Source organism: Colias croceus, chromosome 12, assembly GCF_905220415.1.
Source record: "Colias croceus chromosome 12, ilColCroc2.1".
Lineage (NCBI taxonomy): Eukaryota > Metazoa > Arthropoda > Insecta > Lepidoptera > Pieridae > Colias > Colias croceus.
Genome location: NC_059548.1, coordinates 7,520,107 through 7,542,994, shown reverse-complemented (window position 1 = coordinate 7,542,994; position 22,888 = coordinate 7,520,107). Strand labels below are relative to the sequence as shown.

Here is a 22,888-nt window from a genome sequence, read left to right as displayed (position 1 = left end):
CCTAATAGATAAAAACTATAAGATAACCAGAATATAGAATAGAATAATTACTAATACCATCTGTGTAAATATAAACATCATAACGAATCATAACATAATGTAAATTAGTAGTGCAATTAATAAACGTGTCTTCGAAAGTGTAATTAATGAATCACTTACAAAAATAACAATATTTATCATTAATCATAGAGTTGAAATTTCTATAAAAATAAATTCAAGGACATCACTAAATAAATGCGTAGCCTATAGTTCTGTGTGCGTAGCAACCGAATCGAGCGACAATGACCTTCAGCGGATTGAATTAAACGCAATCATAATGATATATTTTACGATGACCTAATGACACGTGGACATGACTCGACCCCATTTCGGAGTTACTAATATAATCGTCTAGTCGCGATAGGAATGATAACGCAGGAGCAACCACCTCCGCTAGTAGGTCAAATCGTATTAAACACCTAATAAAAGAGGTTTCTTTAGCAAGTTTCATCTGTCTCTCCGAATACAGAAATAACGATTTTAAAAATTCAAATGTCACGTGCGATTTTTTTACTCATGCTTTTTACAAAAAATCTTCTCTATACATGAATTGCAAATTATTAAGATCGTTAATTAAACCAGCACAAAAACTTCAACACACGTCGAGATTAAGTATGAATAAGCATATTGGAAACTAGAATAATTGAACATTAGAATAGACAACGAGTTTCTTAAGACTTCTCAACTTTATACATTTCTATACAGCTTATATTGTAGACTGCAATAAACTAACTAATAGAACTTGATATTATTGACAAATAATTTAATATGATAAATATGCCTATAAATTTGCTAATGGTCACTATATTCAGAAGCAGATAAGTATTTGTATGATTATCACGACTCTCTCGAGTGACTTTGTTCATAATGAACTTTCATCTATTTGATATTCCAAATCAATAGCCTGTGTAAGAACAGGATATCAACATCTTCAAATGTTGCTCATTAGTTTTATTATCATTTTAGTGCATCATGCTTTATTAATGAAGTTTATCAATATAGATTTAATATTGTGAAATTGTCTATTTCTCAAAGTGTCTAACAAATCACCAAAAAATGTAAACACACTCAAATGAGAACAAGGTTTTTCTAAAATCGATCTACATGGATAAAATTAATAAACCAAAGTGGTATAGTTTTCTTTGATCAAATCACTATGTTGGTATAAAATTATTATTTTGGGGCAATGTCATCCCCGTATTAAAAGTTCCACAATACTATTAACTGAAAAAATAGTTGTAACTTACCAATATATAACCTTTTCTTAGTCTGCCAGTGTGCAATAGCTCCAGCTATGAAGGTATGGTGGCCGACAACTGTTTGGATCCTTGTCTCTTCTTTAACTTGTTCAACTGCCCTTTCATGAACTAACTGTGAATGACAGAGTTGTTATTTTAATGTAGGTATCAAAAATCAGTAATGGAGTACTGTAATACTAAAAAAGTACCAACTGTTTGTTCCCCAAAACAATCCCCCTATCAAATTAATTAATATTCAAGGACTTGCATAATTAAATATAGCTGGTCCTTTGTGTTCAAAATAAAATGTCTTTATATGGATATTTGCATAATACATTATTTTCATTGAACAAATTATACAGTCACATTTATTATCTTAATGCCATTGGGCATTGACCTAGTGTGCTACATAACATAAAATGTGAGATTGCAGGTTTGTAGGGGGAATTCAATTATTTTTAAATGCACTCAGATAAAGAGCTTAACTTAATATCACTGCATGTTAAGTTTGATATGTAAGTATGATTTATAACAGTAATTTTAAATTTTCATTGTAAAATTAGCCCTATATACTAGCTAGCCCACAAAAATTGCGAGTATTTACTGTCTATGATATTGTTGCCATAATATTATTAGTTATTGCCATAATAATACTAAAAAAAATTATTTTATTACATGTCTGAAATTTCTTAACATGTAAGTATTACATGTGTTTCGATTTTTCAATTTTTAAAATAGATACTATTTTTCAATGGTATCTATTTTAAAAATTTACAAGCCCAATGTAAATATCAAAAAGGTGAAGGTAACAATCTGGTTCAAAATTTGATCCATAACAAACATTTAAATTAAAGTAGTTTTTTTTAATCAATTTCCTTTTGACACATTGTCCTTGGGTACATTAAATTTTTATAATCTACAATATATATATTTCACAACATGAGCCACAAATTATTCAAATCTCCTATACGATCTATTTTAAACTTGATAAAACTAGTAAAATTATTTTTAACAAAAGTGGTATACTCTTTAATAAGAATTAACAAGAATTAAAGAGTATAACTAAGATGGAATTGTGTTTTCACATCCAATGACATCTTCATAACAAAAATTGAAATTTGGATTGATTGTTATTATTTTGCAGTGTGTAAGAACCAGTAGGTTGTTTCTTCTGTTATATAGAATTATATAAATTCCATATACTTTACAGTAAAACGCTGATTATCCTAACGCTGATTAACCGAATGCCAATTATTCAAATCGGTCCTGAACAAGTAAATATTAATCTATAATATAAAAATGAATCCCAAAATGTGTTGGTAAGCGCATAACTTTAGAACAGCTGAACCGATTTCTTTAATTCTTTTTTTATTATATTCCTTGAAGTACGAGGATGGTTCTTATGTAAAGAAAACGTGAATATGTGCCACGGGCGAAGCCGAGGCGGACCGCTAGTAAGTAATAAAATTACGTAATACTATGTACTGCTTCTTTTCTAAGTAGTATTGTATCTACAACTGTCTTTGAAAAAATTATTTGAGTCTATTCTATATGTAACAGTTGGATTTTCTTGATTGCCTTAGCTTTTATTATTGGTCTATATCCAATTATCTGTATCTACCCTGGTCTCAATTAATTAGGGATAATTGGCATTCTACTGTATTTTAGTAGAGGAACAGTCAAATAAATAAACATTCACATCTTATCTTAATATATATAAATCTCGTTTCACAATGTTTATCCTCAATGGACTCCTAAACCACTTAACCGATTATAATAAAATTCGCACACCATGTGCAGTTCGATCCAACTTGAGAGATAGGATAGTTTAAATCTCAAATCGTTTTAGAGAAAGCGAGCAAAGCCGCGGGCGGTAAGCTAGTTTATTATAAAGAAGGATAACATACCTGCGATTTGCTCAACACTTTTAATGCATACTCTTTGTCTTCAGCAATTTTCTTCACTTTAAAAACTTCACCAAATGCACCTTTAGCTATTGTTTCAACTATTTCAAAGTCTTTTTGTAGGAGATCAGTTGATATTGGGAATTCTGGAAGAAAAATTGATTCCTTATGTGCAACAGGCCAAGCAGTTTTACTTGCTTCTAATGGACTATTTAATGTTGATTCATGCCACCTGAAATAAAGAGATAGTGTATTTTATAAGTTTACTTAAATAAAATCAGTTTTTGTATTACTTATCTATCTTTTTTATTAATTATCTGTAGAATTCAATCATTTACATGGTTGATGGTTATGAACACTGAACAGCAGGACACATTTAACATCTTGATACCTGATTTGATGTGTGAACTTAAGATAAAGACAGCATTAAAATATTTGCATGTATATTTTCGAAGAATGCTTTAAGTAAACATATGATTTAAAGTAGAATTCATAATGAAGAATGCAATTAAAAACATTGACTGTTTCTTTGTAAAATCATAAGTGGTACACCTACAGCTAATGAACATGCCCAAAACATTAACACACACACAACACGTGCGATTTAATTTCGTAAGAATTGTAACGTTCAGATTTTTAACACTAACCTTCGTCTGGAAACGCGAGACCAAGGCCGAGATGCGCTGTACACCGAATGGTTGCTAGTTATGCTAACGAAGGAGCGTCCGCTGAGGTTACCGACGAAATGGGACAAACTGAACTGTACGTATACAAACAACAATAGTTATCACACACTTTCCAAAACAATAAACAAGAGCAAACGTCAATATCGACCAAACTGTTTGTTGTTAAACAAATTGCAAGTAAGCAACGATTTAACACAGTCATCAATCGAACAACAAAGCGTTTTGTTATGTTACGTATGTGCAGCTGAGAATGACATTAGCAAGTTTTCATTTGATCGCAGATTACCTGACTCGTAAAAGCTGGGCCGTCGCGGGTTGTATAAACTGATTGCTTGTGGTTCCTGCGTTCTGAATTTCTAGTATGCAAGTTTCCCATTAAACTCACTTATTAGGTATATATGTTTATAATAACTTAACTAATTTATTTTTGTATTAAATTAAAACCAACAATGAAACAATTTACTTTATTCCTTCCATCAATCAACCGTAGTTCCACCCACCATAGATAATTTGCAAGATGTTCCAATAGAGTATAGTCTACACACAGATAAGTAAAAACATGCTAGATCACAAGGCTGGTTCACACTTTGATTAGTGCGAGTGCAGGTGATTAGTGCGAGTGCAGGTGTGTAGTGCGAGTAGTGTCCAATTCACTGCGAGTGCAGGTGATTAGTGCGAATGCCATTTTGTACAACAACAAGCGTGCCGCGTGCGACGCTACACACTACGCTAAACACTAAACACTAAACACTCCTGTCCAGACGTGTTTAGTGGCAGGCACGCTGCGAGTGAGGGGAGGGAGGGCGCGCGGGACGTGGCTACTCGCAGTCCACTCGCAAAAAAATAGAACACGCTTCTATTCACTTTACTACACAGCCTACTAAACACTTGCACTAAACAGTCGCTGTCCACACGTAGTTACTAAACACCTGCACTAATCACTTGCACTCGCACTAATCAAAGTGTGAACCAGCCAACAGAGCAAGTGTACTAGATAAGTACTAGATTAAAAAAATCAAACATTTACCTATATATCATAGCTATAGGTCTACCAGAATCTGATGGCATATTTATATGAAATAATAGATTTTCATATGGCAACTTTATTTGACAACTATCAAATTGGTTGTCAAATTATTTGTCTTCTTTGCAAATAATGAATAATTTTTAGGATTTTGTCTAAAAAATCTTCGAAAGTGTCGAAAAAGCCGCTGCGATCACACGCAAGAGGTGTTGTTTATAATGTGTATAGAAAAACATTCGATGAAGAAGGGTCAAACACATCACAATTTTCAATTTTGAATATTTTATTGGTCAATTGGACTTACCCGTTTTAATACTTTTAATTAAAAATATTATATGTAGGTAACTATAATATTGTTTGTTGTTTACAATATAATTTTATGAAAACTTATTACAGGAGTTTCCAATACGGCTATTCAGTGTATTGCAGGTATTGCAGTTTTGATCTGCATTATCATTACATCCATATTTTCACATGGCATAATGATAATGAATATACAAATATAGGTATGTGAAAATAATAATATGTATTACCTTTATAAAAATAATATGTATATTATACATGCAAATATGTACCTATATAATATTAAGTGGATATCTCATTTATGTAATGTGACTAATGATATTGAGAACAAAATAAAAAATAAGCAGTATCAAGATCGTTCAGTCCATTTTCCCTAGGGTTGCACACTCAAAATTTTGATTTCCCTAATTGCCATCAGATTCTGGTTTACCTATACCACATTCAAAATCGAGCAGCAAAATTTGAATTTTTTTATTTTATACATTTTGAAAAAAAAATATCGTTGTTCGAAAACGGAGAAACCAATCAGAAAAACGCCGTACTTGTGGAGTACTGGCTAAATTTTGTATACAATCGCTTTAGGCCTCGTTTCCACCTGCAAGTAAACTCGCGGAAGTCTTGCATGAGGTACTTGCAATATCGTTTACATATCCTGCAATAAATGTCATGCGAGAAGCTCGCGGATCATACTATCGCATGTGACGGGATAGAGGCTGCGAGATATACGGAACTAGACCGAAGCTGCGATATCTGTCGCGAGTAGACGCAGTCATGTACACTTGCAATTACTTGCTCTGTGACTTGCAAGTTGCTGTCAGACAGACTGTCGGACAGTTCTTGCCACGTTCTTGCAGAAGTTTACTTGCAGATGGAAACGCCACATATAATTTAAGTTTTTAAAAATATTTATTACGTATGGATAGCATGGTCTTCTGTAATAATTCTTACAACAAATCATTTTTGTAAAAAAAATAATATTACTTTACGGCGTAAAAATAATAATATTCTTAAAGGCGTGGAATATTATTTTATGATAGGCAATTGATAACACAAGACATTAATATTTTCGTACTTTACCGACCGTATCAATAAAATGTATCGATTGTGGGATACAAGATTATGTTGCGCTGCTACTAGGTGTTTATACACCTACTTATAGGTTTACCGACGTCCGACATTGAGTTAGTTACTATAATAATAGCTCAATGTTTACCTACCGATCTGTTATAAGAACTTTTAATTATTTAAGTGCTAGGTATATTCGTTCAAGATTAGTTTTGACTCAAAGTTTTTTTTTTAACCATGAAAAAAGGCCGGTTTACACGGGCTTAATATCTAAGTGCTTAGTGCTTGTCACGAATACTATATTCCAGTGTGTGAAACTGTTAGTTCAAAGTTTAAGTTCTTAAGTAGTACTTACTTACTTGTATCTGTGATTAGGACAAGTGAATAGAAATCGATCCCACTTACGAAGCGACAAGTCTATACTATCGCGAAGTTATCGCTAGATAACCATGTAAGCAGCTCGACAATTTGAAAACAAAAATCATTTAGAATAACTGGTCTCTAATTAATTAAGTTATACCACCCTAATACTTTCTACTAGCGCCTACGTGTAAGTAGTTAACCCTTAGCTGGTATCGCCTTTTTTGGCAACACTACCGGTATCGTGGGTCAAATTCTACCCATACCTAACAATCTGTTGTAGATAGTAGATTTTTTATTATTTGTATAAAATATGGTTAGATAAGAAATAAAAAAATATTTTTTTTTTAAAATTAACTTTATTTAATTTTAGAATATAAAAAAATATCATGTTTTACACGCATTTGTAAATAACTTTATTTTTTGGCACTTTTTGGTTAGTGTGAACTTAAAACATAAAAAAAAAATATAAATGTTAGAAAAACTGTAACTACAATATATTTATGGCACTTCTCATATCTTTATTATAACAAAAAAATAAATTGCTTCTGAAATCATCATAAAATAAAAAAAATGACAACCAAAACCAAAATGACTTTTACCATCAACTATCATCCTCATCTTCTTCACTCTCATCTCTCGTATTTTCGTTTCTCGTATATTTTCTATTATTCTCGTATCTCCTCTTCGTTTTCACTGTCGTCAGAACTTACTCCAAATACACTGTCTTCTGAGCAACTAACATATTAGGGATAGTCTCGATCGCTGATGATTTCGTCGTCACAAAGTTGGTTTACATTTGGTATTCTTTCATTTTTCAATTCCAAATCGTCACTTCAGTCGTTCATCAACTCCTCGATTTGTCTGTCGTTCAAAAAGCCCTCCAATGTAGTACAAATAAACAATAAAACAAAAAAAGTAAGTAATTACACTCAGTGAAAAAAGTTACTTATTTGGTGTCGTGGGTCGAACGTGACCCAGAAAGCTACTTACCTCCGCTCCTAAGATAGTCACAGTTCTGCACATCCACCCCCCGCTGCAGCTAGCGACGCACTGAGAATACTTAGAAGCGCACAGTCGTTGCATAAATATTTAAAGAATTATAACCGAAAATGTTCGCTTCTGGGTCAAATTTGACCCACGATACCTGCTAAGGGTTAACATCGTAGGTACCTACTTGTCAATTATTATGAGGGCAATTATTGCGCCTTAGCTAAGTGACAAGCAATAAGCTCTTAGTACGAAGCTCGTATAAACCAGGCATTAGTTACTTTATACCAAAATCTCATACCTGAGATAAATTCTATTATAAATACCAGACTACAGCCGCCAAGAAGAAAACAATAACACTGAAATATTCCTTTCAGATCATTAATTCCTAAAGCCTTGACAGGCGCTTCCTCTTTAATATCATTAAATCGGTATTCCATCCATTTATTAATTAAACCAGCTTCGAATAGACCTAACATATATTTATTGTATCTTTCTGTTATTGGTGAGTGTTTTGGTAATATCATTTGAAGATAGTGACTGTGTATTCTGTCTTGTCTCGCTACATGCAAATACTGCTCTCCTTTATCGTTTAACCAATTCCTTTCCAAATAACGACCAAAAGCACAATCAATTATACAGAATCTTTGGCTATCGTTTTTCAAACGATTTGGACAAGTAAACATATTTTGTACAGCAACCACTTTACTATTAATTTTCCTAAATCGCTCTTCATTATCAGGTAACACCACGTCTGGCGACGCGATTCCTTCTATCTTATAATCTTTAGCTAAAATATCTTCAAATGTATCAACTTCTTTTCCCTTCTTTAGTACAGAAAATAAAGATATGATTGCAGCTTGTGAAGAAAAATTAATAACAAAGAAACACCAAATTGCTATTGATAGAAAAATTCTAAAACTACCTCGCTTCGGTGGTTTATGTAAACTAATTGAAAGTACAGTTCTAAAGCAATTGACGAGATCTTTTCCAAGCTGATCTAATGTAAATGTTTTCGTTTGTTCTATAGTAAAGATAACAAATGCTATCCAAGTGCAGAAGAAGCAGAGCAAGAACTCGATAATTATATTATAATTATTTGTAAATAAATTGCTATCAAATACATCCGTTTCAAAATCGGCCCGATGAGACATGAAACATACTCCACTATGCGCAAAGGGCACGGTGTTATCCACTTCGACGACCATTATATCAAATTGATACAACGGTACTAAGTTCAAGTCTCTTTTCCTTTGTGTAAAATAGACAATTTCTCTAATATTCATTTCGTAATTGAATGTATCGTATAGCACATCTTTGTTGATGGAAATATCTATTGTAAAATTCATAAGTCTTGCCATCGTATTCCAAATATTTCCATCTCTTTTACGCAAAAAATAGGACCCATTGCCAAGATTGTCAATTTCCAGAAACGGCTTAATCTGTACAGCGAAACCGATCATGGTATAGTTGTGTAAATCCTTGCTTACATCATGAAATACTTTAAGATCCTTTACAGCCTCTTTCTCGCCGTATTTGATAGAATAGGTTTCAAATCCGATGCAGGTTCCTAGGTTATTTGTTCGGAATTTTGAATGCAATGAGACGTTATAGCAACCCAGCTCACATTGAAATCCATTTTCAAAACTTCTAACGGGTATCGAAACTTTTCTTGTTGTCCAACAACCGAAATTATTTTCGAGCATAAAATATTCGCTTATATAAGGATTGTAATAAGATATATACATAACTTTTTCCATATCATCATACTGCATTATTATAGCGTTAATAGCTTTAAAATACCAAAAGGCAAAAAATATATTTGCGATTGCAAGTTTGTCATATGGAAAATGATAAAACAAAATAACGTTTGCAAGCGGATGCCAGTATGGCAGAGTAACGAGTTTAAGCATAGCATTTTCAAATTGTTTTAATGTATAGCAATTAAGAACTATAGTATTTGAAGGGTATGGTACGACATCTTCTATTTGTTCATCTATTTTCTCAATATCCGTTACAGTAAAACAGACGTTCATCCTTTTCAATTCTATGTACAGTTGGTCTGGAAATACTCCAGCAAAGAGAAATATATTTCTTCCATTGGGTTGTAAGTTCTTTGTAATGAGCGTACTCTGCAAAAAAATAAATAAGAAATTAATAAAAAGAAATGACTAACTTTATCATTATAATTTTCGTACTAAATATAATCTATAAATGTACTCACAAGCATTTCAATTTTTTGTATCTCATTATCATAACTTTCATCTTGTGTACGTATACTTGCAAACGCGTAATTGATAGCATTTATCATAAGAATAATTTTTATTATCTCTTTCATGTTATTGTGGGTAGCTAAATGAACATGTAAAAAACCCTGGTCATTTATATAAGGATCCGAATGCAATTATTATAATGTAGAACCATCGAATTTAGATAAATGTGATAGATAATAATTTTCATCAAATCAAATAGGTATTATGCTTAACTTTCACGAAATTTCGGGATTAAGAACAAATTATCATATATATTATTCAAAGTTAATAACATTTATGTACAGTTTAAATGAAAATAAGGCAACAATGGTTTAGGTAATCAGTAATTATTGATTAAAAATAATGTTTTTAAACAAACACAATATTATATTGCTATATTTAATAACAAAACAAGGAAATATTACAAATTACTTAATTTATAATGTTTTCTCTTATCACTAATGGAAATGAAATGTAAAAGGCTTAAGGCTTGAATATTGGTTTACACAGAATTGTTTGCTTGCATAATAGTTCTTCAAGACGTTTACATAATTAAATACAATAATATAGCCCGCCTATTTTTCACATACAAGAAAAATGTGAAAGTCATTTATATTTCGCCCTAGTATAAAAAAAATATTATTTTGTATAATATAATTCAATAAATATTTTTACTGACGTAATGGATCCATTTATCTACGAGATCTAGTGACCGACACTTTTTTGTTCCATTGCAAAAAATAAGAAAAGTTTTTGATTTTATTAATATATGGCAACACTGAGATCGGTGACAGTTAACGTACCCCTGACTTTGACAATGAGTTGATCAGCATTGGCCATTTTGATCAGCAAGGATCAGATCTTAGATTATGGATTGGTCTCCGCGCGCGCGACTAATGGATTGGTCTCCGCGCGCGCGCTACGACTAGATACCGCTCCACCTAAAAACAATAGCTCCGTGAGTGCGGCAACTCAGTTCTGTAGTGTGTGTAAGGCGATTTGTAAGGACGCTAGTGTGTGTGAAGAATTGTACTGCTAGCTACATAAATTTTACCCCATAAATGGGAAATGGGCTATCTTGGAAAGAAGTGTGAAAAATATTTTTATTTCATTTTGGCCTTGCCGGGAATCGAACCAGTGGATTTGAGTCACATGTTCATCATGTGACTCAAATCCACTTGCGATGCCACTATACTATCACAAAGGTTTTTTAAAAGTAAAAAAGCGGTAAGTAATAAAAAAAAACATATATATGAGTCAGTTAAACAAGGTTAAACAGAAATAAATTATTGTTATTATCATTTTTTTATAATATGCGTTAGTAATAGTATTGAAAAAAAAAACATTATGAATAAAATAAGTTCAAATTAAAAGTGTGTTTTTGGGATATGCAGTACGGCAACACTAAATGGCGTCGTATTTTCGTAAACAACATTTTCAAAGTACAGGTGAAATATTGAATAATACGATTATTCCTGATGGTACGTAATCCCAGTGTCTTTCTTATTATTTGTTGAATTTTTTTTAAACAGTTTTATGGCACAAACCGGCATTTTACTTCAGGTTTTGTCCAAAATCTTTAGAAACTATCGGTACGCCCTCTCCACACAATGCTTGTGACACGACTGGCTCGGGTACGCCGATTTCGGCGTACTTTTAGTTGCCGCATTTTTCGAGTACGCCGACGGTATCTAGTCGTAGCGCGCGCGGAGACCAATCCTTAATCTAAGGATCAGATGTTCTCTTACAGCATGTCAATCACGAATATAATAATTCGTGATTGACATGCTGTAAGAGAAATCCATTTTTATTAGTAAAATTTGTTATAAGGTGAGTAAATTGTTTTCACAATTATTTATAAACTATGTTTTGTAGCGGAACTTCAATTTATTTCAGTGCTTGGTGTTGATATTTCAAAGGTATAGAATGTAGTATAATAGCGAGCAGTTATTTTTTAGGTTATGTTTTGTTGATGTCGTTTACTGGTTTTGAAATACTGAAGTTTTCTAGTGCTCGACATATTGTGTCGATTCTTACGTTAATTGTTACTTTCTGAAGGAGATGCTAAACAAATCTGAAAGTATTTGAATTTCATGCATCCATTTACCAGTAAACGACAATGTGGGTCCATCGGGTCGCAAACTTTTAATACTTAGAAACTTGTTCTAGATGGCACCGAAAAAAATTATACCCCAGTACAAATGGGGCGGGCAATAGAAGCGGTAAGGAAAGGCGAAAATATAGATATAGCTGCAAAACAATATGGTGTTCCCAGAATTACGCTTCATGACATCCTATCAAAACTGCAAGAAGATATTTTAGAAACGTGGATATTAGCGATGGCTGATAAGCACTGTCCCGTAAGAGAATGCTTATTAGACAGTGTGCAGAAAATCATCACTGACCTAAACATACCCAATCCATTCACCAACAATAGACCGGGAAAAAAATGGTTTCCTTTCTTTCTTAAAGAGACGCTAACAGAAAAAGTTGCCAAAAATTTGTCAAAGGCTCGTGATAATGTATCGGAAGAAAACATCAAAATATGGTTCACAGAAATAAAGACTTACCTTGAAGACAATGATCTGATAGACATTGTTCTTGACCCAAATAGATGTTTAAACGCAGACGAAACTGTTTTTTTTTGTCACCGAAGAAAGGCCGAGTACTTTCTAAAAAAGGTGAAAAACATCTGTACAGCTCGAGTGGCGATGACAAAGAAAATCTCACGGTTTTGTTAACCGGTAATGCTGCCGGGTTACTGGCTCCACCGATGATAGTTTTCGCCTATAAGAGAATTCCCAGATACATCTCTGACTCTGTTTATAATACTTGGGGTATTGGCAAATCGGAAACAGGCTGGATGTGTAGTAACACATATGACGAATATATTTTTTCAGAGCGCTAAAACTGTTTTGGAAAAATGCCGTTTACGAATGGAAGATGGAAAATTTAGGACAGAACATCAGAAAAAAGAACTTCACGCCAGTTTTAAAAAGAGCTATTGAAAAATTTACGCCTGAGTGTGAATATGCCCCTTTGGATCAGAATATATAGATATGTCCAAAATCGAACATCGAGAGAAAGTTTCGGACTTGTCAGGTAAACCGGTATCAACAGAGTTTTTGAAGTGCTTGGAAAAAGAGACTGTCAAAGTGTTTACCGCGAAACTGAGTTTATTCAATAAACTTTACTACGAAGACAGAAAAACGGTCGAGAATAATCTGCCTGAAGAAGACACAGCCTTGTACATCATATTATGGTCTAAAAATAAGCACGACTACGGAAATGATTTTGAAGCTAATTCAGAGACACCTACTATTGAGATAGTTAACGATTGCGATCTCAAAACTAATCTAAATTCTGAAACTACATCGGCACCCACAACTTGCGCACCACCACTACTGGTATCACTCAATTGGTAAGCCTATCAACGAATAAAAGAAAAATGAACCACCAAAGGAAACATCTTCTGGGTCTACTAACGTTATGCCTATAGATGTGTAAACTTGAGAAAAAGAGAATAATTCTAAATCGCCGTTGACTTCAAACACACTTGCTGAAACAAACACTTGAAAAACAGCTCCTTTGATGACGACACTGCCAAAAAGTGACCCTGGTAGAGATTCATCTGTTGATGTAGAAAACAGCGGACCATCCCAAAATATTTCACAAATTAAATCACGTCCCACAATCAAGACATAACATAAATCAAGTAATTAAAAAAATTTATGAGCCTATTTGCGTCAATAAAAGAGGGTTTTACAAGATACCGGAAATGGAAAAGTATTTACCCGACATATACAACTAAATATCTACTATGGTCGGGCTCGCTTTTACGACACGAAGAAATATTTTATGTCCTCTTGATTTCTTTATAAGCGTTATTTATAACTTTTTGTGACTGATTATGATTAGTTGCATAGTTTTCTATTTATCTTAATTTAAAATTTATGACTGATTAGTAGGTACAAGTACCTAGTTATTATAAGTCTAACGTTCCTCTTTGTAATAATATTTGATCTCTAAAGTTTCGGGTTTGTGTTTGTTAAATATTTATTTTTAGACTATAATGTTGCCATATTATGTTGCCAGCTACCGGATTGGTTTAATTTATATCTTTGTATTGATACTGGTTTTTAAAAAACACCAGTATTGTTTTTTATTTAAATATAATTTAAGACTGATACTCGTTCAAAGTGATAGTAAGGTTGAATTTGTTACCTACTTAAATGTTGATTGAAGTATGGAAAAAAATCAATAATGTTTTAATTTTTGCCTGCCCTGATCATCTCATCATCAACAGCTCATATATGTGGGGCCCATATTATAGATATACACACCGAGGGGCTCCACGCTGGCCCTACCAGCGCAGGTGATACTTATCTCTCAATTAACAAGCATAAATAGATTGGCTGGTTGTAGACTATCTACAAATTTAAAGTTGATAACTGGTAGTTGGTAAATGTTGAATACTGGTAGTTGATTACTGAAAATCGATTTATGGAGATTCAGTGTCGGCTGGTAATTTCAATAAATTTCACTTATTATTTAATTATTCGTAAGCACATATTTCAGACGGTTTTAAATGCCATTACTCATGTAACTTTAATATATCCTTTATCGTTTTTAATAATACCTAGTCTCGTAAGGTTTTCAAAATTTGATATAATTAAATTTGTTTCACGCATGGACCTAACAATTAAACATGTCGATAAATGGTTCCATCACCAGATTATTAATATGGCAACAATACAATAGAGTAGAACAAGTTTTGTTCGTTATATCACATTATATAGATATCGTCTTTATTTTTTTATAATATAATCAAATGCAATAATAATTAATTATTTAATAAAACCACTACCACACCTCGACAGACGGTGCTAAAATATAAAATAGTAATGAAAATATGTTCAGTTATGACTGCTACCAAAACCAATAGTTTCTTAAAGAAGTTAAATATATATATAAAAAAAAGACGTGTGGCACTCGGGGACTGCCGCGGTAAAGCTATTGCATGCTATGCCTTCAAGCCACACCTCCGCCCGTCGGAGTGGGGAGCGTGAGGTTTTTTTCGTTACGGAATTTCTCGATTCGGTCCCCGCGCTCAAGGCCCGCGATAGAAGCTATGCAATAGCTTAAAAATATAACCGTAAACGTTATTCCCTAAGATACGGTTGTAAATTTTCCCAAGCGCGATCTATTTGCTGTTGGGTGTACTCATAACTCCAGTACGGGCTAAAAACAATATTGGCCATTGCAATCTGTTCAGAGTTCGTTGGCTGCGCGTCCACGCGTTGCTTAGCTTCTTCTTCCGTTTGATTGTTTCTCACTTGCAGTCGTTTTATTGCCTGCAATTAAACATAAATAGAGGTATGTAATAATAAATAAGCAATATTTAATTTATATATTACAATACAAGGTAAAAAAATAATTTACTAGCTGCGCTGTAGCAGTGGCTCCTGTTGGTCTTAGCGTGATGATATTATAAAGCCTATAGCCTTCCTCGATGAATGAGATATCTAACACCGAAAGAATTATTCAAATCGGACCAGTAGTTCCTGAGATTAGCGCGTTCAAACAAACGAACTGTTCAGCTTTGTAATATTAGTATAGATTAGCCTCGTCGTTTCATCGCATACATACATATCGCATATATACAGGTTTAATAATAATAGGTATTTAGTTAATTTTTACCTCCTCTGGTGGTATAATAACAGCCCACAATTGGTGACAGTACTCGTACCACTTGGCGCGAACCATGACTGCAGCTTCCATCACCACCACCTTGTAACCCTGTTCCCCGAGTATTCTTATCCTATTCCTTGCTTCCTCTATAATCGCTGGCCATACTGTCTGGTTCAGTCTTTCTAATTGACTCTGATAAAAAGGTACAAGTATTTTTTTATTAGCTAAGAGAAATTATATCCTAGGTGTTTTTTGTCTTGTTTATGTGCTCAGATAATATTTTTATATAAAATCCAGGTGGCTCAACATCGGATTGATTTTAAGGATTCTATCGACTAATTTAAAGTATATTCTTCTATTAGACTAATTAAGTATTATTTTTGTTATTATAAAGAAATAAATAGAGAAACAAATCATAAAACAAACAATAACCTTTCTCATTTTACTTTAATAGTTAATAAAAAATATATTTTCATCAAAAATATTTTACCTTATCACTAAATACAATCTGGCCCAGTTTCCTCCTGTCCACCTCCCCATCTGGAGTGATGATATCACTCCCAAACGTCTCTGCTAACGTTCTATTCAATGGCAGGCCTGGTTTGTACAAATCGTGTGCGATTAAATCGCAATTTACTACGGCAGCACCTTTTAACCTAAAATTTATTTTTTGATTATTTTTTTTTATTTTATCCACAGTTTGTCTATATAAAAAATAACTTTTTTTGCTGATAAAATCGTCAAAAGCAATTTGTCTAAGAAAACACGAATGAAAATAGAGCAAATTAAAACAGATAATTTAATCTTGCAAACATAGTGCATTGTTTGGTCTATGGAATAACAATCATGGTAGCTTCTTGTGGCTAGGACTACTAAAAACAATTACTTAGTAGAAATAACAAGATTATCTTTCTAAATTGCTAGTTAAGATGAAAAAAGATAACGGCTTTTCGTGATTGCTACGAGTTGGAGCTAAGTATTATTAATTTCTTTCCCTTACTCACTTTAGTTTTTCCGTAATATTACTTTTTCCACTCGCAATACCTCCAGTGAGACCAATCACATATGGTGTTTTAGGAATATTCGGATTTGGCTGAAAGTAATCATTGTTAATACTTTGTCTAGAAAATATATGCGCGAGCAAAGCAAAGAACAAAACAAATGGTCAAGCAAAATTAATATAGAGATTTAAAAAAAAAAATACTAATGCAATCAGTTATTCATAAAAGTTTACAATTATTATATAATTTTATATTTTATAAAATAAATATGGTATAATACAAAAAATATACCTGTGGCGGTCTCAACATAGTACCAAGAAGTCTTCTCCTTTGGTTACTAGAACTCAATTTAGCCTCCTCCTCCAAAGAACGCATATCATCTTGTGCAAGACCTATAATGTATTCGTCTAACGGTTGCAAGCTATTCTCTTTCCGCTTATCATTTATCTTACCTACCGCGCGTGCTGTTTCTTCGCTCACTACGATTAACTATAAATGAAAATAATTTGGTCATAAAGTGCTGTAAAGTTTTATGAAGATTTTTTTATTCATATAAAAAAAATGCAGCCAAAATCTATCGTGTATTATTTGAAATAGTCTAAAAAAACAAGCAAAGGGAAAAAATTCATTGTAGGTTCTATTTTTTTAAATTGTTTTTTTTTTTTATTAATATTTAGAAATGTTATTATAACTTACTTGAATCTTAGGATCATCCTTAGTTGGTCCATACATATCCTGGATTGGGAGGACATTGTATTCTAAATCTGGATTTATGTCAGTTAGAAAATCACGGACTGCTGTAATTCTTTTTTCAACAGGTTCTATAAGCTCCCATAATAACTTAGCTGGAACACAAACAATATGGAATTTGTGAATATATAAAAAAAAATAATTCATGTTGTTTATTATTGTTAAAAATTATTAAAGCCACTTAGCGATTATGAAAATATTTGTGACAAAATATTTTAACATTAAGAAAAATTTAAAAATTAAGTTTTTAATTTAATTTTGAATTGCCTTTTTCTTCATCTTTGAGATAACACTTTTTATATGTTTAAAAAAATAGCTTATCTTTAAGGTGAAACCACTTAATCTATTGTACAAAAGTTGACTTATTATCAATTTTAGTATCCAACATAAAATATAATAATTTTATGTACAAGACTGAGTTACAATCTTAACACAGATGGCCAAATCAGAAAATCCCACTTAATACCTGAATAGTTATAAAATTAGAACGGAAAAAGCATTAAGTAATTCTTACTTTTAATCATATTTACATCAGTAACTCCAACTGTGACATGCTTCTTTGCCCTTAAAGCTGCTTGGGACAAAAGTATTTTGTGTCCATTGTGAAGCCTATCAAATGTCCCACCCAACGCTACGTAGTCATAAGTTTTTACAGACTGACTGTCGGAACATTCACCATTATTGTCACTATCTGTAAAATAAATTAAAAATCACGATTTGAATGAAGTTAGGTCACATTAAAATTACCTAATGGTATTATTACAATTTATATTATTAGGGCGTTTGTCCACTACAAGGAATTTTACGGTCCGGCATTCCGATTTTTTACGGTCCGGTATGGCACGCCATTAATCTAAATACTAGCTTGTGCACTATACGTAATATTACTGTCTGACATTTTACTTTTCCCTATTCCGGATGGTTTTTTGTGTCTACGAGTCGCTGTAGGTATAATTATTGTTTTCGAATGCCCACTTGCTTGGATTTTACTCTTTTTAATGCATATGCCAATTAAAAGCAAGCTCTTGTTTTACTTTCTTTTAGTTGGCAATGAGATTTGAGAAGTCGGTATTGTTATTTTATATACATTGACCAAGCATTGACCTATAATAATTATTATCGTAAGTGTTGGTAAGTTAAAGTTCAAGTGGGAATAGCTTTAGCTCCTCGTCACCAATTAAAATAAATTAGTGAAACACGCATTTTAAATCTCTTATGGAACTTTACTTTTTATTATAACGAAGTAATATAATATTTCACCTTCTATATATTATTTACTTGTTTCTTGTAAAATGCAAAAACAATCATTTATGATAGCATTATACCGCCACACTTCCTTGAACTGTACTGCACTGATCCGAGTAAAGACGGACAGGTGCACAAGCAATTCATTGGTTTTTTCATGCCGAACCGTAAAAAATCGGAATGCCGGACGGTAAAATTCCTTGTAGTGCACAAGCGCCCTTATTAATTATGTGTCATTTGTTCACTGTGCTACATCTAAAATAAGAAACAACACTTGTTGTCTCTCAATATTAGCCAGTAGGACGCGATAAATAACAGCTTAAAAAAGCTTCAAAACTAAGTCATTTTATTTTAAAGGAATCTTGTTCTAAAGATTTGTTTATAAGTATTGTTGTTCATTACAAGTAAAACATAAACTTGGTCTTGACTTTATTTTTTACTTCTTGATGAGTCTTATTATATTAAAAGTATTCTAATTTTTAAATTAACAATGAAACTTACCAATCATTAATGTTTGATGGTCCTTATTCAAATTTGATACAGCTTGTTTCAGTCCTTCTAGATTTTTATCTAAACTACTTTCATATAATATTAAGTCAATAGCATGATTTGTTTTGATTTTCTGTTTATCTTCTATAGGTTTGAGCAATAATCTTACATCTATATTTGAAGTTTGTACTGCAGCCTGTAATATGATATTATATTAAAAAAAAAACAATATTTCTCAATCTGTGTCATATCATACATTACTTATAGTTCAGGATACATCGCCCATTTTTGCAAGTGACTACTATCAAGCTGATTTTCCGTAAGTAGCTTTATTTTGATGAGACACCGAATAATTTCGTGTACGAAACTCTCGATTGTGGTAGCTAACAGAGATAACAAGGATAAAAATTTTTGATTTGATGGTTCTCAAATATTTATTACGCAATTTGTAGGACAATATGTCTGTTGAATTATATAAACATTAACTACGTGAAAACAAAAAATCAGCTTGTTAGTAATCATTTATGATGACCTCGTTATCGATACACTTTGGAAAGGGGGACTCTTTGAACAAACCATAGATTTTGTAGGACAAATATTTTTTCGAATAATTTAGGTAATTATCTTGAGATTGAACAAAAAAAATTCATTCAGTTAGTAATAAATATTTGAGAACCACCAAATCAAAATTTTTTATCCTTGTTATCTCTGTTAGCTACCACAATCGAGACTTTCGTACACGAAATTATTGGGCGTCTCATCAAAATAAAGCTACAAACGGAAAATTAGCTTGATAGTAGTCACTTGCAAAAATGGGCGATGTATCCTGAACTATTATTAGAAAGTACTGAGAAAATTTACCTTAGAATAAATATTTACTATCTGCTTATTTAAAACAGATAGAGCATTCTCCTTTCCATCCAAATATTTTATGTACAGTATATTTTTTACAAATCTTGATGATTTTAAACAGAAATTATATGTTTTCGCAGCACTTGACACAAACAATAATCCATTGGCAGCCATTGAATCTAAAAATTAATATAAAAATCAGACCGAATACAATCTTCTTGTCTTATGTATCTGACTGGAACACCTACCTGATACATGACTTTTCATTTTCATTAAATATGCTATTGTAATTGATAGAATAATAACAGCAACTGCTACAGTATAAAGTTTGTTGTACATTACTGCACTAAACAACAAAATTTGTGAGCTAACATAGTACTGTTTTAAGATGTTCCATTTACCATGATAAGATTAATTACTAAATTAAAATATAGACAATAATTACAAGGAGAACCCCCTTCAAATGATATTTGTAAACTGTCACCTGATGTCTATGAAGTTTACTTACTTACACTTTGCACTTTGAACTGAGAGTTAGGTTAGTAAATAGCAGGTAATTATTTTAATCCATAAACATTTATAAACACTATACGTCAGTTGTGATAAGTAAGTAAATTTAAATACATAAGATTATCAGCAATTTAGATTGTGGAACTTCATTAACATTAAACTTTAAAACAATAATATAATATTTCTTGTTATACCAAAAAAACATGAATTATTTGTAATGATAAATAGAATAATGTTTAATAAGTTTTAATTATTTTATAGTAGGTACGGACGAGAAATGAAAACTGAAATAACTAAATATTAACAGAGCTACAGGTATGTATAGTTCCATGGTTTCAACTGTCATAAAACATATTATGTAGTATGACATTGACATATTATGACAAATGACAATTGACATTATTAATTTTTTCTTCGAAAGATTTAATGGCCTGGTTACGAGACTTTTAAGCCAAGTCTTATTCTTGATCACAATAATTAATGTTCAATGAGATATTTTTCCTTCCTTTGGGCGTATTCAGAAAGAAAGCTTGAAACTTATAAGCGCATATAAGCGCCCTTTGTCCTTAAATGACTTACAAGGGTGGCAATTTTATTTGAGTAAAATTCTGCCAATGTCTATTTACACGTTATTTAGACTGTTTTGAGTTTTGACTGTTTTTCGATTTCTAACTATCTACAGTACTCACATGGTGTAAATTATTTTTCAATGATGTTTTATACATGACATTAAGGCTAAGCGCGCACCACGATTTTAATATTTGCGACACGATTTCAAAATCGCGCTGTAGTAAATCGCAGAGAGTACGGTGCGCGCACAACGATAATTTAATAGTGATTCTTACTCACTTTCATCATGGATTTCGTACAAGTTGCTTGTCTTTATTTACTACTTTAGAGGATAGCAAAAAAAAAAAAAGAAAATTCGTCAATATTGGACTCATCCTTTTACAGCAGATAGAAATGTCAAAGGTTTCTTTTATCCATACTAATATTATAAATGCGAAAGTAACTCTGTCTGTCTGTAAATATGGTATAGAGATATTTTGATACCCGAGAAAGGCCATAGGATCGGTTTTATCCCGGAAATCCCACGGGAACGGGAACTATGCGGGTTTTTCTTTGACTGCGCGGGCGATGCCGCGGGTGGAAAGCTAGTCTGAAATACAATGAACTTCGGATGTATCCCAAAAAATTCTTTGGCTATTATAGAATGAAAATTCCGCCAAAAGGCCGCCCCTTGTGCTCTTTTATTTTTTTTATTATTGTAACCTTTATGTAGGTATATTTTGTTTCTTGTACAATAAAGTGTTAAATAAATAAATAAATTCAAACCTTTGACAGATTACTGAATTCATGTTTACCAAACAGTACCTACCTATACCACTACGATGTTTACTGTTGGACAGACGCAACACAAGTGAAGTGCCGGCCGGGCCCGATTGTGTGATTTTATTATCGCAGTGCGCGCAGTACCATACAATTTCATATTCTGCATTTCATTTTCGCGACAATCGCGTCGCGAGCAGTCGCAGCAAAATGTGACAAATCACAATTTTAAAATCGCTGTGATTATTTAATCGCATGTGCGCGCATTGTCTAATCCATACTAATATTATAAATGCGAAAGTAACTCTGATTTTCTGTCTGTTACTCAATCACGCCTAAACTACTGAACCAATTTTCATGAAATTTGGTATGGAGATATTTTGATACCCGAGAAAGGATATAGGCTACTTTTTATCCCGGAAAAATTACGCAATCCCGGAAATACCCGGGAACGGGAACTATGCGGGTTTTTCTTTGCTTGCCTCCTCATTTCAGTGTAGGTAAGTCAAAATAGGTGAAAAAAAAGCATACCTAGGAATATTCTGTGTATCAAAAACTATCAGTCAAATAAAATATGTCATTTGGTTATCAAAATTATGAAGGTGATGAAAAAAAATCGATAAAAGTTAATTTAATTAAAAATAGCCATGACCACTTTTCGATAGGCCAGCAATTATAGGCATATTTGTTTATAAAAAATATTTAATAAAAAATACGTCTCATCTGGATATCAGATCGGTGTAAGGGTGAAGGATAATCTCCCACGGGCTCTTAGACCATAAAGGGGTAAATAGTAAAGGTACGTTATATAAATGACAACAAAATTAATTTAATAATATTTTATTTTACTTTTCAAATGACAATAAAGTCTTATATTAACGTACACTAAATTGTAAAGCTATGCCAAAATTATGTTTAGGAATAAATACAGAACAGTAAAAAAAAATATGTTTTTACTGTTCTGTTGGAATAAACATTCTCAATATATAATATTACTTACATAAATACATGTTGGTAGTTTTTTTTTGCTTCAATAATTTGGGATTTTTCTATGTCAATGATTTTTGGTCATTGTTGTTGTATCCTATTGATACGTTATAAGTTATTGGTCTTATTTGAAAACGTCGGCACAAACATTTTACATAATTTTTGGGAGTTTC

General features: G+C 32.3%; 3 protein-coding genes and 1 long non-coding RNA gene across 7 annotated transcripts in view; 1 reads left to right on the top strand and 3 right to left on the bottom strand.

The window, feature by feature from the left end:
- LOC123696347 (serine/threonine-protein kinase S6KL) overlaps positions 1 to 4,388 on the bottom strand; it is a 42,640-nt gene extending 38,252 nt beyond the window's left edge. Inside the window, exons 1-4 of the mRNA XM_045642468.1 lie at positions 4,154 to 4,388; positions 3,829 to 3,941; positions 3,185 to 3,413; positions 1,287 to 1,410 (exon numbers count right to left, since the gene is read on the bottom strand). Coding sequence (XP_045498424.1) covers positions 1,287 to 1,410; positions 3,185 to 3,413; positions 3,829 to 3,941; positions 4,154 to 4,243 — 556 coding nt within the window. The 5' untranslated portion in view covers positions 4,244 to 4,388. The remainder of the gene's footprint in view (positions 1 to 1,286; positions 1,411 to 3,184; positions 3,414 to 3,828; positions 3,942 to 4,153) is intronic.
- Positions 4,389 to 6,050: 1,662 nt separating this feature from the next.
- Positions 6,051 to 13,196, top strand: LOC123696369. The gene is made up of 2 exons (XR_006752067.1): positions 6,051 to 6,128; positions 12,031 to 13,196. It is a non-coding gene; the product is annotated as an uncharacterized LOC123696369 (long non-coding RNA).
- LOC123696333 lies at positions 7,783 to 10,095 on the bottom strand. Its single transcript, XM_045642446.1, has 2 exons — positions 9,834 to 10,095; positions 7,783 to 9,741 (listed from the first exon to the last, which is right to left on the bottom strand). The coding sequence occupies exons 1-2, from the start codon at positions 9,945 to 9,947 to the stop codon at positions 7,855 to 7,857; spliced, it is 2,001 nt and encodes a 666-aa protein (XP_045498402.1). The 5' UTR covers positions 9,948 to 10,095; the 3' UTR covers positions 7,783 to 7,854.
- A 1,502-nt stretch (positions 13,197 to 14,698) lies between the features above and the next one.
- On the bottom strand, positions 14,699 to 20,643 carry LOC123696341 (bifunctional coenzyme A synthase). Of its 4 annotated transcripts, XM_045642456.1 has the most exons (11): positions 20,402 to 20,642; positions 20,138 to 20,203; positions 19,899 to 20,068; positions 19,050 to 19,233; positions 17,818 to 17,994; positions 17,250 to 17,398; positions 16,845 to 17,042; positions 16,557 to 16,645; positions 16,043 to 16,208; positions 15,562 to 15,744; positions 14,699 to 15,215 (listed from the first exon to the last, which is right to left on the bottom strand). In XM_045642456.1, the coding sequence occupies exons 2-11, from the start codon at positions 20,160 to 20,162 to the stop codon at positions 15,024 to 15,026; spliced, it is 1,533 nt and encodes a 510-aa protein (XP_045498412.1). In that variant the 5' UTR covers positions 20,163 to 20,203; positions 20,402 to 20,642; the 3' UTR covers positions 14,699 to 15,023. The 4 variants fall into 4 exon arrangements, with proteins under 4 accessions (XP_045498412.1, XP_045498411.1, XP_045498414.1 ...); XM_045642455.1 differs by having other exon boundaries at positions 20,138 to 20,643; XM_045642458.1 differs by lacking the exon at positions 20,138 to 20,203 and having other exon boundaries at positions 20,398 to 20,642.
- Positions 20,644 to 22,888: the final 2,245 nt, after the last annotated feature.

What these genes read in the sequence shown, in the direction of transcription:
- LOC123696333 (XM_045642446.1), bottom strand. Translation starts at nt 9,947, where the DNA reads ATGAAAGAGATAATAAAAATTATTCTTATGATAAATGCTATCAATTAC. An exon ending in TACAAAAAATTGAAATGCTT is followed by an intron (nt 9,742 to 9,833) that starts GTGAGTACATTT and finishes ATTTTTTTGCAG; the next exon opens with AGTACGCTCATTACAAAGAA.
- LOC123696341 (XM_045642455.1), bottom strand. Translation starts at nt 20,228, where the DNA reads ATGTACAACAAACTTTATACTGTAGCAGTTGCTGTTATTATTCTATCA. An exon ending in AATGAAAAGTCATGTATCAG is followed by an intron (nt 20,069 to 20,137) that starts GTAGGTGTTCCA and finishes ATTAATTTTTAG; the next exon opens with ATTCAATGGCTGCCAATGGA. An exon ending in AGGATGATCCTAAGATTCAA is followed by an intron (nt 17,043 to 17,249) that starts GTAAGTTATAAT and finishes TTTCATTTATAG; the next exon opens with TTAATCGTAGTGAGCGAAGA.